Consider the following 18,048-nt stretch of genomic DNA (forward strand, 5'->3'; position numbering starts at 1 on the left):
GGACAACAATCCTGTTCCTCATCTTGTTGCCACCCCTCTGTTGATGCAGCCCAGTACACTGTTTACACTGTTGGCCTTGTAGGCTACAAGACCATGCTGATGGCTCATGTCCACCAGAATCCCCAAGCCCTTCTCCACCCTCTCAGTGTGTTCTCCCGGACTGTATACACAGCTGGGATTGTCCTGATGGAATTGCAACACCTCGTTCTTGGCCTTGTTGAACTTTATGAACTTCTCATGGGCCCACTTTTCAAGCCTGTCCAGGTCCTTCTAGATGGCATCTCTTCCTTCTGTCGTGTCACCTGCACCACTCTCTCATCAGCTAATCTCATCATCCGTGTCATTGATAAAGATGTTGAAGAGCACTGGTCCCAAGGTGGACCCCTGGAGGACACCATTCATCATGAGCCTCCACCTGAACATAAAGCCATTGATCACAACAGAATCACAGAATCACCTGGGTTGGAAGGGACCCCAAGGATCATGTAGTTCCAACCCCCTGCCTAGCAGGGCCACCAAACATCCACATTCAGATCAGGTTGCCCAGGACCCCGTCCAACCTGGCCTTAAACACGTCCAAGGACGGGGCATCCACAACCTCCCTGGGCAGCCCGTTCCAGGGCCTAACCACTCTCCTAGTAAAGAACTTCCCCCTAACATCCAACCTAAATCTTCCCTCCTTCAACTTGGATCCATAACCTTCCACAACCATCCACAACAACCTTCCACAACCAAAACCATCCACAACCTTCTGGCTGCGAACATCCAACCGCTTCCTTGCCCTGATAAGTCTTGTAACTTCTTTTTGCCCTAGAGTTCTGCAGGTCTGGCACTCAAATGGCAAACCCAGCCCAGCTGCTTCTTCCTGTCTGCACGCTGGAGCCTGGTTCTGTCTGACCTGTTGCACTCACCCATATTTGCAAAGGACTGTCGTGTAAAACAGCAGCCAGCTCAGCCCATAGTTTAACATTGATTTAATTCTGCTTCCACACCTACAAGTTAATCCACAAGTTAAGAAGAAATAACCTTTTTTCCTTCGTCGCGTTGATTCTCCTCAAAATACCAACAGAGTTGGAGCTGTTCATGGTAATTTAAGCCTTTCTCTGAGTATGATTTTATTTTCAATGATGTCCTTCAACCACTTTTCTCTAAATCGACAGTGCTCTGGTCTGCAGGAGAGAGTAAAAAGGGCAAATAGCAAGAAAAATGCCTATGTGCTCCAAAAATTAATGCTTGCTGGAACTGCACAAAGCTATTAAAAACTCATTATGTAGAATGCAGGTGTGGCTGCTCACACTTGTGGTAGAGTGAAGGCAGGGTCTTTTGGTTTTGCTTAACAAAATGTTGACATCTGCCTCTCTGATATTAGTGTGAACTTCTCATTTACACCAGGCTTCTTGCTTGTTTTTTGGCAAGGAACAGCTTGCTAGAACCCCCCAGTCATGGCAGTGATAGAGAAGCAATGGTGCATACCTGTGAATCAGCCTGCTGGACTCCAGAAAGAAGAATACCTCCACAGGCAGGGTCTGCAAGAGAGAGACAGGGTGAAGTTCACATACTGAGCTACAGGACCAAAAAAAGAAATGTTTTGATTAGATGAGAACTAAAATCTGTCCCTTCAAAAACAGCTCCGTGCAACATTTCTGATACTGATTAGCACCATTTCAAATTTTGATTTATGGCCTCTAAATTTTCTCTTCATAAGGGAATGACTCAGAAATTCCAATGTTAATTCTGTGCTAGGATAAGATCTGTGACCAGTGGCAGTGATTTCTGGGTTGCTGCTTGGGGGTTCATAACCCCCAGCTAGAAAGGCTATGGTACAGCACGACAACAGGGGACATAAAAGCCTCCACTGTGCAGGTTCAGTTTGGTCTTGAGTCACAAAATACCATCATACAGGTGAATACTGAGCTGTGGAAGTGTACATAATGTGATTAATTAAAGAATTTCAGTAACAAGTGCAATGGAAACTTAAAGGAGGAAGTAAACAGGAGGAAATACCTTTAGAATATTATGCTTTACAAATTAGTTTTCTCAAGCCTTTTCCAGAATATAACAAGGCAAAAATATTAAATATTGTCTGGAAGATAAAGTCCTTTTGGAGCATAGTTACAAACTTTAACTCCAAAGATCTGTTGTTAGAGGCTAGAACTGTTGAAATTACTGCTTCCTCTCGTTCAAGGTAAAGAAAGCTGGTGTTTGGCTGCTGTGCCTTAAAGGATTGCTGTGTGCCACTTCTGAATACTTACGGCAGGTTTGATTTTTGAGATCTCTATCACAAAATAGGTGCTTGCTGTTGCTAGTGGGATGGGTTTTCTGCGTGTTGGGATGCTCCAGAGAACTCTATAGTGGTACTTCTTGCTGTACTGCAGATCTTCTTCCCAGAGAAACTCTGAGCAGTGAAGCCAGCTCTTGTGAAGCTCCCATGTCTGCTGAACAACCAGAGCATGCTCTGTCCAGCAGACATAACCAAAGGGAGGTGCTAAAAGGAACTGGGGTGCTTTTATTTAGTTTTTCACTGTTCAACAGTGAGAGGGCACAGTCTAACTGGGTGGTTGGGATTGTCACTCACGGAAATGTATTCTTCGATTTGCTGCTGTCCCCTCTCCACTGAGAAGTCTTCACATGTTGTCCACTGAATATTTCTGACGGCGTATTCAGCTTCTGAAAAGGATAAAATGCTGTGAAAATCCTTCTGGGAAAGCTCTGACACACAGTAAGACGTGGCAAATAGAGCAAGCTCCTTACCTTCTTCTTTCTGCACATTATTTAGATAATATTCCTGCGCAGTACGTATTGCCTTTTTCACAATCGTGTGTGCTACCTTCTCAGTGGCAGCACTTTCATTTTCATTGTCCATTGTCTTGACCTCTGGAAAGAGAAGCTGTTACCTTGGAAATGCCCTTCCCAGACTGGGGGAGGACTGGAGGAGCGCAGTTAGGTGGTGGCTGGCAGTGCCTGAAGAGCTCCACCGCTGCTCTTTGTGTTCTGTTGGCATGGCAACCCACGAGCCAACAGTCCGCCCAAGGACATTTTGGGAACGGAACCGCCTGCAGCTCTGCAAACACAGCCTGCTGCACAGAGCTTCCTTGGCACACAGCTCCTCAGAGCCTGAGGGCTGCTGATGGAAAAAGCTTCAGACGTTTTCATAAAACGCAGGGTGCAAAATCCCCAGCAGCCACTCTTCCATGACAGGGGGGTTTGCCACAGGAACAAACAGGCAGCTTTGATAAAACGCAAGGCTGGCAGTATTTAGGAAGCCTGAGCAGCTGGGAGGCCTGACTTACCCATACCCACCTTCTTGTAGAGCCCGAGCACAGAGTGCCCCCATAGCAGCATCAGGTGCTTCTGGCCCTGCTCGGGGGCACAAACCATGACGGATGTATTGCTCAGGAGGGCTGAGAAACTCTTCAGTCACATCCCAACCGCCCCTTGCAGGAATTCAGATGCAAATTTGAGTCTAAGCTTGCTGTCATTTATGCTGGTGTAAATTCAGAACTCTGCTTACATCCGTGTATTTTCTATTCCCACAATATTTGTTACTTTTTCAGTGTGGCTACAAGCAAATAAACGAAACTGCATTACCAAAATACTTCTGTAGAACGGAGAAACAGGCTTAGCTACAGTTAACACACAATTTCTAGTGCTGGGTATCCTCAATATAAGGGGTGTTTGTTGCCAGCCTGGTGCTATTTCTGTAGCCTTTGTGTAGCTACGGCTTAATTTTCCAGCCACAGTGGTTTCAGAAATTTCTAGTTCATGTGACTGTGCCTTGTTCAATATCTGATTGTTTCTGGTTGTTCACACCTGTGCCTCACAGTGAAACACTCCATTCAGTGTGGTGATGTAACAGTATGCTCCCTGCCACCCACGGTCTTCCTTCCCTCAACTGCCTCCTTAGACCTGACCTTACAGACAAGGCCAATGGACAATGAGCAACAGTACTGATAATGCTTTTGCTAAGCTAGGTTAACAACCACAAATCTGCCTCAGACTTGGGGGCCTGAAAGAGCTGATAGCAGACACCTTGTTCAACAGCTGAAGACCAATTGAGCACGCTCCTAAAAAGCAAACTGGCAGCTATGAGTCAATCATACCCCATAAACAGGGAGTCAGCCCAAAAGCCTACCTTGAGCTCTCCTGCACAGCAGCTGGCTGCACAACAGGATCTTCCCGTGAGTAGGGAATCCCGTTGAGGTTATGCCTGTGAGAGATCTCGTACTTGATGTCAAGACAGCATGCTGATACACATCCTTGGTAAGTGACTAATAGTGCGTTTTAGGCTTTGTTAGCCTTGCTAAGATCACATCTTATATTGGTTGAAAGCTCTACTAGCTTCACTAAGACTATATATTAGATTGAGTGTGCACATATAATAATTTAGACATAAACTGTTGACCAAATCTAGGACTAGGAGTGGATCCAGCTGTGCTTGGGTTCTTTACCTTCATTGATCAAGTTTAAGAAGGAAGAGTGTCCACTCTGAACCTCGTGACTCAATGGGGGGGCCTCCTATGTGTTTACCCTACCCTCTATGCAGTAAATAATCAAATGTATCCACTTATCCCAAATCTTGAGAAGTTGCTGTTAAATCACTATGTTATATCTACATTATGTAAATAAATATATTCTAGCTTCTCTCTTATGAGTGCCATGTAATATCATTTGTTTTCATCTGCAACAAGTGACACAAGATCTGCATTTCACTTCCACATCTGACATCTTGCAATTTCTCTTTTCCAGAGGAAACTAATTCCATCCAAATCTTACAGCAACACAGATACAATGGGTAAATACATGTATATATTTATTAGAGACCTAGATTGTCGTATACAGATCTGTGGCTTCTTTTGAGGTGTGCTGCCTTAGTCTATGTTCTCCAGACCCTGAAAAAGAAAGAGTGAACAAGTAGCAGCAGTACACGCACAGCTCTTGTCCCCTAACCGTGTCTGCTGGGCAGAAGGCACAGCTCAACGTGCCACTTTTCAACCCCCGTTCCTCACACACCCAAACCATCACAAAACCCTTGTCCCAGCAGCACCCCGTGCCCAGCACGGAGCTCAGGGCGCACGGCCCTGCCCAGCACCTGCCTTGGACACGTAGTACTTGTTGACCCCCGACACTCTCCGGTCCCTTTCCATCAGCGTCCATTGGTACGGATTGCGGGCAATCCTCTTCTCCTGCGGGCACACGGAGCTGCGCGTTACGGAGCGGCACGGGGAGAGCGCAAAGCGGGAGGCGAAGGGAAAGGGGTCGGGAGGCAGGCCGCGGCCCGAGAGCCTCGGAGGGCCGAGGCAGTCCGGAAGCGCTGACCTTGCCGCCGTTGCACCACCGGTGCATGAAGGTGGTGCAGAGACCGGGGATGCAGAGGCAGACGCCCATGATGGCCATGCCAGGCAGAATCTCGTACCACATCGCGCCGCTACCGCCAGCACCGTCCCCGCTTCCAGCTCGGCTGAGGGCACACCCAGCACGCCCCGCGCAGGGAGCTGCAGACCTCCTGGCCGCGCGGGGCACGACGGAAATTGTAGTTTTCCTCTCCGCGCGGGGCACGCCGGGAGTTGTAGTTTTTCACGCCGTGCGGGGCACGCCGGAAGTCGTAGCCTTCCAGGCCGCGCGGGGGCGAAGAGGCCTCGGCCGAGGGCGCGGCTGGCGGCCCGCTAAGGCGCAGCCGCGAGAGGCGCGCGGCCAATGGGCGCATTGGGGTGCGCGGCGCAGCCCCGCGGCCCGGGATGAAGGAGGACAAGGAGAACGCCAGGCCCAAGGAGCGGCGCGGGGCCCCTGCCGGGCCGGGAGCCGGCTCGGGGGCGGCGGGCGGCTCTGACGGGAGGACCGGCGGCACCGCCGAGCTCGAGCGGCTGGAGCGGCCCAAGGACAAGAAGGAGACGCTGAGCAAGGTGCGGCCCGGCCCGAGCGAGGCACGGCGCGGCGGCGGGGGGAGCTGGAGCCGCGGCGGGGAGGGGGTGGAAGACGAACGGGGAGAGGAAGAGAAAGAGAAAGGGGGGCGGCCCTCGGCGCTGCCGTAACGCCGGGCCGTGCTGCAGGTGGTGATCCGGCGGCTGCCGCCCAGCCTCACCCGGGAGCAGCTGGAGGAGCACCTGCAGCCCTTGCCCGAGCACGACTACTTCGAGTTCTTCGCCAACGACTCCAGGTAGGGCCCCGCCCGCCGCTCCCCGCCTCGTGTCCCGCCCGCCCGCCTCTCACTGCCTCTCCCCGCAGCCTGTACCCGCACGTCTTCTCCCGCGCCTACATCAACTTCAGGAACCAGGAGGACATCGTGCTGTTCCGAGACCGCTTCGATGGCTATGTCTTCGTGGATCACAAAGGCAGGTGGCCCCGGGGCTGGGCCGGGGGCTGGTGGGCGGCATGCGGGCCGTTTCTGCCTGTTGGCAGCATCGTGAACGTGGTAGAAGATATCCAAATAACAACAGCGCTTTACGCTCGGTGGGAAGTAAGTTAGGTTAATTTTAGGTATCAGATGTCAAATGTGGGTGCGCTCAGCTCAGGTGGTGCTGGAGCTGTTATAGAGGCAGGGTTGGTGTCAGCGTGGCTGACGCTCGTGCCCTCGTTGCAGGAGGGCTGGGCAGAGCACTGGGTGTTGTCATTCCCACTGGGTGGAGGCTGAGGTCGGTGGTGTCACTTGGTTCTGCCTCTCCCTGCTCCAACGATGACATACTTTTGATCACTCTGTAATACCACTCAAGGCCTGTCTCGCATCAGAGTGAGCTGCCTTGGTTTGGTACAGGGAGCAGTTTTTTCCCTGCAACCCAAATTGTGCAGTTGTTTCCTGCAAGATCAGTGTCTCTGGAAAGCAGACAAGTGCTGTTCTTGGGATGCTTCTTCAAGAATTTGAGTGCTACTTAGCTCTGTTCTAACTGTGCCTTAAATATTCAATACATCTCACATCCTTTACTTTCACATTAAAAACAAAACCAAAAAAACTGCTTACGTTGGGTAAGACCAATCCTTGCTACTCTCTCACTGTCAGACCTTAAAATCTCACGTTCAGTGGAAGCTGTGACAGGAGTCGTCCTCTGGGCTTTGGTAGACTGAGAACTTCCCACTCAGCTTTGTTTCAAATCTGTATGGATCTTTTAATCCATCTGGGTGTTTTATGTGATGTGCAGCTCTGCCTATGAAAACCTTTTATTTAGGGGGTGCATAATGAAGTTCTCATAATGCCTGCATATTTTCTAAAGATGCTCCTTTGCAATGTAAAGGCTCACTCACTGTATTTACCATGCCAAAGAATAGTGCTAGGTTAATGCTGCCACAATTGCAGCATGTCTGTTGGAAAATAAAACTCCAAAGCCTGTTTGCAGCATGTGGATGTTACATTCTACTGCATTTTGTCAAAAATTGAGATTTGCCTTCGTTGCCTTAAGCTGAAATGTTCCCTGCTGCCGGCACAGCACAGATGTGGCCTGCAGGATGGGGGCAGTGTGGTGTCAGGGAGGTGGCTGAGCTGGCAGCTGTGGGCATCTGGCATTTCCCTCCTGTTCAGGGTCTGCAAATCTGGTATTCTGTTAACGTTGCAAGACAATTTGTTTCATGAATTTTGTTCTCTCCAAAGGCGTTATTTAATTAAATAGCTTTGAAAATCGTTTATGTTTTATGTTGTTCCATTAGTCCCTTCTAGTATTGCGTGTTCCTGGCGCGGCTCATCTTTCTGTTCTGGACATGCATGATGTGCTCTATTTAATGCCTGTTTCGTTTGTGTCTTAATGCAGTTTTTCCTCTCCTCTCTTAAAAGGTCAGGAATATGCTGCCATAGTAGAGTTTGCTCCTTTCCAGAAAGCTGCAAAGAAGAAGAGCAAGAAAAAGGATGCCAAAACGGGGACAATTGAAGATGGTATAACAGCTGGCTAGTTTGTTCTGCATGCCTAGAGACTTAAAGTCCTACAAGTAGTTTGAATGCAGTATTTTGTGTATTGATAGAATTACACATAAGCCTTATTTCTGCTGGTTTACTGGCTGCAGATCTGTTAAGTATAGCTGTCATATTTAGAGCAAGTTCTCTGAGGGTGGACAGTTCACGAAAAGACATCATGTAAACACTGCAACTTCACTTGTTTATTCCAGACTTCCTGCAGTGACCAAGTGGGTTCTTTTCATGCTCCAATACATTTTTTTTTCCTCTCTCTGTAGATCCAGAATACAAGAAGTTTTTGGAAAGTTACAGTGCAGATGATGAGAAGTTAACCTCCACTCCTGAAACCTTATTGGAGGAAATAGAGGCAAGAAACAAAGAGCTGATTGGTATGGAAATCTTCATGCTAAGTTACCTTTTCCTAAAGCACCAAGCAAAGTATGTGGTGTATCTTTAAGCTGTGATTTCTCAGCCTTGAGGAGGCTGTGTTTTGTGTTCACCTGGTGTTGTTAAACCTTTAGGCTGATACATTCAGTGTGCTTTTCTTTTTTTTTTACTTTCATGATCTAAATTTTTCTCTTTAAGTTTTATATGGCAATCTTTGGGTTTTGGACTGCTAATCAGATGCTTTAGCTGGACAAGGCTGTGGAGTGGCTGCATTTTGGTGAGGTGTGGTGATGTTCTGTTGTGCTTGAGTAAAATGGAACTAGAATGATCCTTCTGGAGCATGCTACAGGTATCAGTGAGGAAAGCTGAGAAACAGATAAGGCAGGGTAAATGTCTCTTTACATACAGGTATGCTGGGAAACTTATGAGTGTCCTAAACAGAATTTTAGAATTGTAATGATTGCTGTGCAGTAGGGTTGGAATACTTGTTTCACTGCTGTATTGCTGATGGAAGAGAAGGTAGACTGCATAGTCCATAAGGCCTCTTTGTGTCATGTAGAATTTGTTACAGGTATTGCAGTACCAGATAAAACATTGTTTACACTAGCTTTCATATATTTTCTAGCTAAAAAGACTACTCCCTTACTGAACTTCTTGAAAAATAAGCAGGTAAGACTTCTGCCCAGAATCTTCTTGTTGCTTGCAGATATAATAATTTGCTTGTTTAGAGCATGAGTGCATATATTGCAGTGTGCTTATTGATGTGTTACTGCTCTTCTTTTTGAAGAAGCAGCTTTTGATCCAATTTCCTTGCTCGTGGGTCGTTGACATATGTTAAACTATAAGAACACTGGCCTTTGTAATAACAGTGATGTTTTCTGTGCATTCTGGTCACAGCTAGCACATGCTGGACATCTCTGTGGCACTGCCAAACCAGATCTCACTGAAATGCTTGCGTTTTAATGCAGTTGTGTCTGAGGTCCTTGTAGATCATCTTTCTCCTAGCACATAATCTTATTTCAACATCTGGCAATTCAGAAAATCACTGATGAAACAGATCTCATTGAAATTAGAATGATAAAGGCTGAGTCCAGTGTCTTTTCCTCCTGTAAATCTTGACTTGTGCCATGCTTCCAAACATTGATGCTGTAATAATGTGTCCGGGTTCACAATAGTACTATTGAGAAAACAGTGGTTTTGTAATAGGGGGAGTTTTGAGGCCAGTTATTTTCTAATGGAATACTCCATCACCTTGTGGCAAAGTACCCTGTTGGGCTTAAAGGGATGTTTTCTAGTTTGGAGATACACTGTTTCTTTGTTTTTGACACACGTAGAGGCTCAGAGAGGAAAAGAGAGAGGAGAGGAGGAGGAGAGAATTGGAAAGAAAAAGACAAAGGGAAGAAGAAAGAAGAAAATGGAAGGAGGAGGAGAGAAGAAAGAGAAAAGAAGCAGAAAAACTGAAGAAAGTAGACAGATGTCCAGAAAAAGAAAGAGACAGATCAAAAGAAGAACCAAAGATTAAGGTCTAGAACAGTTCTTTATTATAAACTGTTACATTCCTTCCCCCCTATTATTTGTATATAAGTCTTTCAAAATGTGCTCTGTGTGAAGAATCACATGAGTTGGTGTTCGTAAATTACCTCTTTTTTGTCGTATTTAATAGCAGGCATTGTAAAAGTTAATGTGCTGTAATGCTTCGTAGAACACTCCAAGCTTTGTCACGTGACTTGTACATGCTGTGGTGAACAAAATCGTGAGTTTACTATGGAACAGAGACCTATTTTTAAGCTTTCTAAGGTGTGTTTTAGGAAAAAAGAATCCAATATGTTGTGTGGATTAAGCTTACTCATACACTCCAGCTTTTAAAGTACTGCAATTTGCAGTAAAATTAATGTGTATTTCTTACTGGGCTGTGGTTCCCTTGATGCAATTTCAGTGTTGTGCCGGACAAATATGTATTAGTGGGCTTTTTAGATGAGACTTGTGTTTTCTTTGTAGCTACTTAAGAAGCCTGAAAAAGATGAAAAAGACTTGGAGAAAAAAGAAAAATCCAAGAAACTGGAGACTCTGAGGGAGGAAAAAAATGCGAGTAGTGCATCTGCCAAACGATCTGATGGGGAGACAAAAGAAGAGAAGGCAAAAAAGTATTCTAGTACTTGCTATAAATATCTATATGTGTATATAACGTGTTTCCTGGTCCTACCGAGGTCAGGCTGCTCTGCCATGACCACGTTCTGAAATTCCTTTGGAATGATTTTTGTGGTATAAGGTGTGGGATGTGTTTTCTGTGGCGGTGCAACATCCCCACGATTGTGAGAAGATGTGTGAATTACGGCATTCCTTCACTAGTGGACAAACTTTAAGATTCTTTGCAGCTCTCTCTAGGAACTCCACAAGAGAAGCCCAGGTATAGGGGACGTACAGCGGGCTGAGAGCACAGTCCTTGCAATGAAAGAATTATAACCGTGGCAAGAGGAGAGGCATACTGCAGTTACTAGTCCCTTTAAGTCTTGTAGAAGGCCAAAGTGGAAAACCTAATGCTCAGCAGCTTCGTGATCTGTTCAGGGTTCGGTTCTGCCATGTGGGGCAGAGAAATTTAGATGCTTTCAAAGCCAGAGGAGACTCGGCCAGCTATGTGACCAGAAGGCTAAGAAATGCCAGCACTTGGTGCCATCTCTGGTTATCGTGCATGACTTGGGTTAGGACAGTTTCCCAAAACTAGAACCTACCAGTCTGTCGTCTTCATATTGCAAATTTACACCAATATTACATTGATCTCCCAACTCTGTTTGGTGAATCTTTTGAGCTTCATCTTCAGTTTTGTTTTCATACAGATCGGAAGATGAGTGTGTAAAGGACTACAGGGATCGAGATAGAGATTTTGAAAGAGACAGAGAATATGAGAGAGCACAGAGGGAGAAACTGAGGCGCCAAGAAGAAGAGCGTCGGAGGCAGAAAGAGCGCTTTGAGAAAGAGAAGGTTTTTAGAAGAAAAGAGGAGGAGGTGAAAAAGGAGAGAGACTTGCTCAGAGATAAGGGAAAGAAAAGTGATCTTACAGACTTTACCTGCGGCGTGGACAAATCTGAGAAAGTAACCAAAGATGATAAAAAGGAGGATACAATTAAGAGGGATCGTATCAGAAACAAGGTGCTGTGTTTCTTCAATTTTGTGTGTTTAATTCATAGGGACCAGTTGGTGTTTTTAGGATAAATGCACTTTGAGGGAAGAACCATATTGTTTCTGTCATAGTTCTCCCTGTTAATGTAACAAACTGCTAGAAAGACTAACAATTTGTTTACTAAATTTTCATACATTTATTTTATTTTTTTTCCTTGTCACTATATGGAAATGAAGGCAAAGTAGTGGGCTGAACTGTAGGTGCCATGATCCCAGTTCATTTGATAAGGATCCAGCCCATTGGCAGGCATTGGTACAGCATCACTAATCTGCATCTTTTGATGTATGTGCCTGAAAATGTATCTCAGAGTGGGAAACAGATTGACCAGGTTCCTCCAAAACAGGGACGAGGCTACTGCATGCCCAATATAATAGATCCTAAGAATAAATTCATGATGAAATGCTCGGAGTTCAGTTTTACGTGCTCTGCAGGTCTGCTTCTGCAGTACAAGTACATAAGGTAGCCATATGTAAGTCTTCTGTGTCGCCTAAGACATTGTTGGATACAAATAGGAAGAGGTTTTGGAGGAACTTTCAAGTTGGTCTGCATTCTGCGAGAGGAAGAGCTGAACTAGTCTCTTCAAGATGGAAGTAAGGTACCGATAACAGCAAGCAGGTGCAGTTCTTTGTGGCTTGAACAGGGGCAACCTTGATTCGAGCCAGTTGAAGTTACACTGCCACCTTGGTGGAATAATATATTTTAGAACAGTCTGAAAAGTTTGAATTTGAGCCTTTTGTTATATTGCTGGTGTCTTGAGAGCGCTGGGGCTCTGAAGGGGTCTAAATAGTTTTGATTTATTTCAGGATCGTCCAGCAATGCAGCTGTACCAGCCTGGAGCCCGAAGCCGAAGCAGATTGTGTCAGTATGAAGACAGTGCTGCAAAGTCCACAGATCAGGGAGCAGAGAAGAAACAAGAGAGCGAGAGCAGTAACGTGAAGGAAGAGGAGTGAGTGACCAGCATGCAGGCCTTATGTGTTCTGACTGTCTGTGCAGCCAAAGAGCTTGTACTACGCAATCCAGAAGTGCCTTCGAAGCGAAGAAGGAACAAAGGAAGAAGAGGGGCATTGTGCTGTTGGATGTTTCTGGCTAAAGAACCTCAGTTGTAGATTTGGAATTTGAAATGTTCTCATTGTATTTTCAGTTATTTGAATTTATTTTCCTAGCATCTAACTACAACAGAGAAGAGAACCTTTGCAAAGTAGAAAGACTTTGTGGCCTTAAGTATGATAATAAATGAGTCATGCGGTCAGGAGGAGATGACACCTGGATCTAATGCAGAGCTTTACTGTAGAGCCCTTGGAGCCACTGTACCATGCACTGAAGCAGAGCAAGCTTGCAGTGGTGTGCTGTTAACACGGGCGTTGCCATGGCGTGCAGCGCTCCTTCCAAAGTGACAGCAGCTCCTTTATAGCAGTAGCACGGAGCCAGGTCTGCCGGTGGGTGAGGTAGGGGTGGAGCAGAGCGCTCTGGTTCTGAAAAGGAAAACATCTGGAATTGCACAGTGACCTCAGGAGGGGAGAGCCCTTCCTCGAGAAAGAATTAAGTTGGAGTGTATGAATAAGCTGGCTTAATGTGGAATACTGCTTGAAATTCTTTTGCAAAGTCTACCTACACTGAAATGCTTATTTTGATTGAACGTAGTTGTGCAGTGCATCCCCTTCTGTTCGAGTCTGAAACGTTTCCCAACTGCTGCCCTCGGTCTGTGCTTCATCTTCCCTCTGTTTCGAAGTGTTGTTTTACAGCCCGGAAAGACTCCGCCGGTAGCGGCTCCTTTAAGGTAGCGCCTTTTAGCCGTGCCGCTTTTTGTACTGAGCCCAATAAACGTCCGCAAACCGTCGCAGCCGCAGTTGCGTCACTCAGCCGCGCCGCAGGGGGGCGCTGTGCCCGCGGCTACGCGCCGCCGCCCCGCCCCCGCCCCGCCCCTTCCGCCTTTTCCGCAGCCGCCATCTCCGCGTCGCCGCGCCGCGCAGCGCTATGGTGAGGCCATCGGCCGCCATCCGGCGCCGGGACGCGCCGCTCCCACCCCACTTCTCTACCGGGCGGTGACTCGGGGCTCGCGGCGGGGTCTGGCGGGGCGGGGGGTGCCGGTTATCGCCTCTGCCGCGGCGGGGCCGGGCCGAGCTCCCCGCGCTCAGTGCCGCTTTCTCTTGCAGTCGTCTCACAAGACCTTCAAGATCAAACGCTTCCTCGCGAAGAAGCAGAAGCAGAACCGCCCCATCCCGCAATGGATTCGCATGAAGACGGGCAATAAGATCAGGTAATGGGATCGGCCGGAGCTCTTTGAGGAGCCGCGGCCCACGCACGCTCGGCATCACGTTCCCGTACGGACCGGCCTGAAGGCTGGAGAACCTGCCGTGTGTTCCGGCAGCGCTCTGCAGCGCCGTGGCGCACGGATGCAGCTCTCACACGGTGTGCGTAGGGCGCATCTCCACAGGTTCGGTTCTGTTTTGTTTTGTTTTGTTTTTTTTCCCCGACTTTGGGGCTCCCAGCTTTTCCTTCTCGAGTTCATTTCTGTGTTCTGTAAGTATTTATGGGTGTAAATCAGCTGTTGAGATGAGCCAACTTTAATTAACGGTCAGTTAATTGAAACTGAAAGCATAAGCTGTACCTGTGGAAGAATTATTCCAGAATGTTACATCAGCAGCCGTTCTGCTCCTGACATTCCTCTTCCAGCTCCTCCTCTCTCCAACAGCCTTCCCTCTCTTGCTGCCTCTCAAGGAGCAGCGCCTTACAGAACATACAGAGCACAGCTGTTCTGAGGTGCATAAAGAACAAAGGTCTCCTCGGGTGTGTAGGGGAGATGAAATCGACAATATAAAGTGCTTGATTTGTGACTGAAACTAATTTGCAGTAGTTCCCTTTTCTTTGCCTATAGCACTTGTTTTCAAGCATTACATTCAAGAAAGCGCAGTAAGGGAGTATTGCAGCTTCCCAGGTAAAGGCCAGCTGTGCAAAAGATGGTGCCAGTGTGAGCCAGTCCAATTGCTGCGCAGCCAGCTCATTGTGTAGCCCACATGCTTTGCTGCTCAGACTTCATAGGAGAGTGGGATTTTTTTCTCCCAGATCCTTTTTTCTCCTCTGTAGTGAGGAGAATGGTGGTACCAGCAGCTGGCTATGGCAGTGAGGCAGCACAGAATTGCTGAGTTCCTTTTGCTTCTGTTACCTCTTTTCCTTTTAGGAAAATCAGCATTGTGTGTCCCTTGTCTTTCAGTTACCAGCATAAAAAGAGCTTCTGTTTTCGCTGTATTACATTGCTTTGTAATATTTTATCATGCAGCAAGATCTCTTAATCTTTGTCTTGTGGCACTTAAGTGCTTCAGCTACCTTCCAAACTGTGCTATAGCAGGCTGCAATTGCAGTGCTTCATTCTGTGGGAGTACTGCCATTTTCCTGCTGAGAGTAATTCTGTTAATGCTGTCTTTGGTTTTACCTGTATGTTGGTGAAACTGTTTGTCCTTAACATGAACATCACCCGTGGCTCATAAATGGACATACATTATCAATGATTGGATGTAGCTTCTCAGAAGAGTCTACTTTCCATACACAGCTCGTCATCAAAAATGATTATATTTGTCTTAGGCTACAAATTGCATGCAGGAAATAAGTTTCATGATAATTGGGCAGACTGTATGTGGGGTTTTTTGTCTCCAAAAGAGGGGAAAGAACATTCACGTGCTAATGCATCTTTTTCTAAGACCTGTTTCTTTCTCAAGCCTTTAGATTTCTCTGCAGTGCTGTGCTAATTGGTTAGCAAATGAAGAAAGTAAACAGATGGGAATTTAAACTAAAAGAAAAGTACAGAGTTGATTTTTGTTGGCAGCCTGCCACGGTAGCATGGTAGAAATCCTTCACTGATGAGCTAATTGAAGGTGTTTTCAGTCCACCTGGATGGTCAGTTGTGTATGTTTTGCTAACTGATGTTGTTTTTGTCTTAGGTACAACTCCAAAAGGAGACACTGGAGAAGGACCAAACTGGGCTTGTAAGAGAGACTGTCTCTGGGAGCTCTAATAGCACTTGTCTTTCTGCATCAGATTGATACACCCCAAACGCTGATCAACAACCCTCAAGTCATTCCTTCTGTAGTGCTGGACTGCAGTGCTCAGTTCTTGTTCCATGAGCCAGTGCAGGCTCATGCTATTAACGGGAATCTCAAAGCATTTGGCATCTGAAACATGAAGACTGTGTTCTATTAGTGTTCTTTCTTTCAGGCATCATAAGTATTAACAGTGTTCAGGCTTGTTAATAAATATGGACCTGAATGAAGTGGCTGATTTTGTGTATGTACAGTGGGATGGTAGCACGGAAAGGCAGTGTTACTGCAGACACATTCTTACCTAGTGTGGAAAACCTCACCAACTCTTTCCGGCCAGGTGAGGCGATGTCTTCTCAGTTATTGTAAATTGCAGAGCACCAAACACACCAGTTCTTAAAGAAAAGGGGTAAAAACAAAGCTGATTTTACAGTAGTTAGTCTGGAGAAAATATTATTAGACAAATAGTGGGGGAAAAAAATAAAGGCTTTTGGAGGCAAAGGACATTCACAAGTTTGAAAAAGGCTTCATGACCCACAGCTGCTGTGGCTGAAGTGTGTGCAGTGTCAGTCTGATTTGTTGACTGGGGAAGACGGGGTTACATTTTGGGTAGTTTCAGGCAATGTTACTACAAAAAGTAAGTAGCACTGTCACCATTTGTTGAAGTTGTGTCCGTTCACCTCCTCTGGTTTTACTTTATGGAGCTGCAAAGCACATTGAGAAGGGCCCTCTGGGGTAAGGTGGCCTCCTGTGTGAAGCTCTCCAGTTCCCTTTCTCAGTTCCATTTATGCTGACACAGATGTACGGATGTCCCCTGTAACAGAAGCCAGCCACTGCTTCTTCCCAGCTCCGCTGTTACATCCCACATAACCCTTTGAACATCTGCAGGTAGACCACACAGTAATGCCTACTGGGATCCTGTTGTTGCTATTCAGATTGGTTGCTTTTCTTGTGTTTTATTATTTTCTTAATTGATGAAATAGCACAGATGAACAGGAAGGGCCATGCAGTCAATACTGGTCAGATGCTGAAATGTCACATGCCCAGAAGAACAATGAAGGCACTTGTCCAGGCAGTGTGTGAATGTGAAGCTGAGTGGTCAGTGAGATTTGTATTCTGTAACTGCCTGCCCTGGGCCTGAGCAGTGCTTGCAAAGCCTGCCCTGGACAGGTGCCCATGTGAGCTGCAGGTGGCCCTTTGGGAGCCCAGGCTGTGATGTGGGAGACTTACAGGGATCTTGCCTCATACCACAAGTCATCCAGGGGAGACAGCTGTACCTGCAGCGTCCGTGGCTCCAGGAGCAGCTCTTGGGTACAGCGTGGAGCAGAGCAGCTCCTGGAGCAAGAGATTTGTATCCTGGTGGGGAAGCGGGTTCAGCATAGCTGAGAGTTTCATTTATGAGGTTGGAAAGGAGAAAGAGGGAAAAATACATCAAGGACAATGGAGAGATTTATCTCCTAGAAAATCTGTGCTCTATGGATAGGCTGTAATGCGTAATGTCTGTGTATTCCCCTAAACGTGGAACAACCTGCTTTGTGTCGCTTAGAGCTCTTACTGCTCTATGAAGTTGTCTTGATGCCAACCACAGGTGCAGTTTAATTTAAAACATTGTCAGCAGAATGGCATTAAGAAATTACTCAAAGGGAGAAGGGGGAGAAGGAATTAAACTGAAGTCAGCACTTAAGCTCCCCAAATCCTGCATTCTCCACCAGAGCCTCTGATAGTCACTGACTAACTGCAGGGAACTGCAGGAGGAGGCTGTGACTTAGCACTGAGCCCATGTGGGCTGCACTATCTCCTTCTCCAGGGCAGGTCTGTCGTCAGCCATCACCTCTGCTCGGCAGGCTGATGGTGCAGTGCTGCTGGATGTGTCTGTAGCAAAGCCCATCCTGCTGCTGAGTGCTGCAAAGAAGGCAAATGGCCATCTGACAAAGTTTGGGAATCAGCCATTTGCAGGGGTGTGAGGCTGCATCCATGCAGTATTTTTCTGGGGAGTTCTCAGAGTTGTGAGTGCCTAGCTGGGCTGAATTCTCCCCCAAGTCTCCACACATCAAATGCTTCAAGCCTTCACAGCTGGCTGTCACCTCACGCCCCCAGATCCTTTCCCTCTGTGCAGCCTGCCAGCCACTCTGCCCCAAGCCTGGGGTTGTTGTGACCAAAGAGCAGCACTTGGTCTCCTTGAAGCTCATCCCTGCAATCAGCCTGTCCAGATCCCTCTGGGACTTGCTGCCCCCAGGCAGATCGACACCTCCAGCCAACTTGGTGTCATCTGTAAACTTAACTGATGGTGCACTCAGTGCTCTCATCTGGGTTGAACAGGCTGGGCCCCAGTACTGCCCTGCTGGAGAGCCACACTTGTGACCAGCTGCCAGCTGGATGTGACTCCATCCAACACCACTCTCGGCCCAGCCCTCAGCCAGTCCCTCACCCAGCAGAGAGCATACCTGTCCAGGCCTCAGGCTGCTGCTTCTCCTGGAGAATGCCATGGGAGACAGCGTCAAAGGCTTTGCTGATGTCTAGGAAACTTTATCAACAGCCTTTCTCTCATGCACCAGGAGGTCACTCGGTCACAGGAGATC

At 47.2% G+C, this 18,048-nt stretch overlaps 4 protein-coding genes and 1 non-coding gene across 7 annotated transcripts; 3 read left to right on the forward strand and 2 right to left on the reverse strand.

Annotated features, from left to right (window-relative positions):
• Positions 1-773: 773 nt before the first annotated feature.
• Positions 774-4,684, reverse strand: AKAP14 (A-kinase anchoring protein 14). Of its 3 annotated transcripts, none has more exons than XM_048959808.1 (5): positions 2,752-4,684; positions 2,576-2,667; positions 2,253-2,432; positions 1,474-1,526; positions 774-1,169 (listed from the first exon to the last, which is right to left on the reverse strand). In XM_048959808.1, exons 1-5 carry the CDS (start codon positions 2,861-2,863, stop codon positions 1,082-1,084), a joined length of 525 nt encoding a protein of 174 aa, XP_048815765.1. In that variant the 5' UTR covers positions 2,864-4,684; the 3' UTR covers positions 774-1,081. The 3 variants fall into 3 exon arrangements, with proteins under 3 accessions (XP_048815765.1, XP_048815764.1, XP_048815766.1); XM_048959807.1 differs by having other exon boundaries at positions 2,253-2,435; XM_048959809.1 differs by lacking the exon at positions 2,253-2,432.
• A 109-nt stretch (positions 4,685-4,793) lies between these two features.
• On the reverse strand, positions 4,794-5,517 carry NDUFA1 (NADH:ubiquinone oxidoreductase subunit A1). Its single transcript, XM_048959812.1, has 3 exons — positions 5,317-5,517; positions 5,094-5,183; positions 4,794-4,889 (listed from the first exon to the last, which is right to left on the reverse strand). Exons 1-3 carry the CDS (start codon positions 5,416-5,418, stop codon positions 4,869-4,871), a joined length of 213 nt encoding a protein of 70 aa, XP_048815769.1. The 5' UTR covers positions 5,419-5,517; the 3' UTR covers positions 4,794-4,868.
• Positions 5,518-5,618: 101 nt separating this feature from the next.
• Positions 5,619-13,275, forward strand: UPF3B (UPF3B regulator of nonsense mediated mRNA decay). Its single transcript, XM_048959796.1, has 10 exons — positions 5,619-5,900; positions 6,048-6,154; positions 6,223-6,329; positions 7,757-7,855; positions 8,152-8,262; positions 8,886-8,929; positions 9,595-9,783; positions 10,259-10,404; positions 11,095-11,407; positions 12,242-13,275. Exons 1-10 carry the CDS (start codon positions 5,736-5,738, stop codon positions 12,386-12,388), a joined length of 1,428 nt encoding a protein of 475 aa, XP_048815753.1. The 5' UTR covers positions 5,619-5,735; the 3' UTR covers positions 12,389-13,275.
• A 27-nt stretch (positions 13,276-13,302) lies between these two features.
• Positions 13,303-15,702, forward strand: RPL39 (ribosomal protein L39). The gene is made up of 3 exons (XM_048959811.1): positions 13,303-13,415; positions 13,592-13,695; positions 15,374-15,702. The coding sequence occupies exons 1-3, from the start codon at positions 13,413-13,415 to the stop codon at positions 15,420-15,422; spliced, it is 156 nt and encodes a 51-aa protein (XP_048815768.1). The 5' UTR covers positions 13,303-13,412; the 3' UTR covers positions 15,423-15,702.
• LOC125699984 (small nucleolar RNA SNORA69) lies at positions 14,778-14,909 on the forward strand. Its single transcript, XR_007379751.1, has one exon. It is a non-coding gene; the product is annotated as a small nucleolar RNA SNORA69 (small nucleolar RNA).
• Positions 15,703-18,048: the final 2,346 nt, after the last annotated feature.

This window comes from Lagopus muta, chromosome 13 (assembly GCF_023343835.1).
Source record: "Lagopus muta isolate bLagMut1 chromosome 13, bLagMut1 primary, whole genome shotgun sequence".
Lineage (NCBI taxonomy): Eukaryota > Metazoa > Chordata > Aves > Galliformes > Phasianidae > Lagopus > Lagopus muta.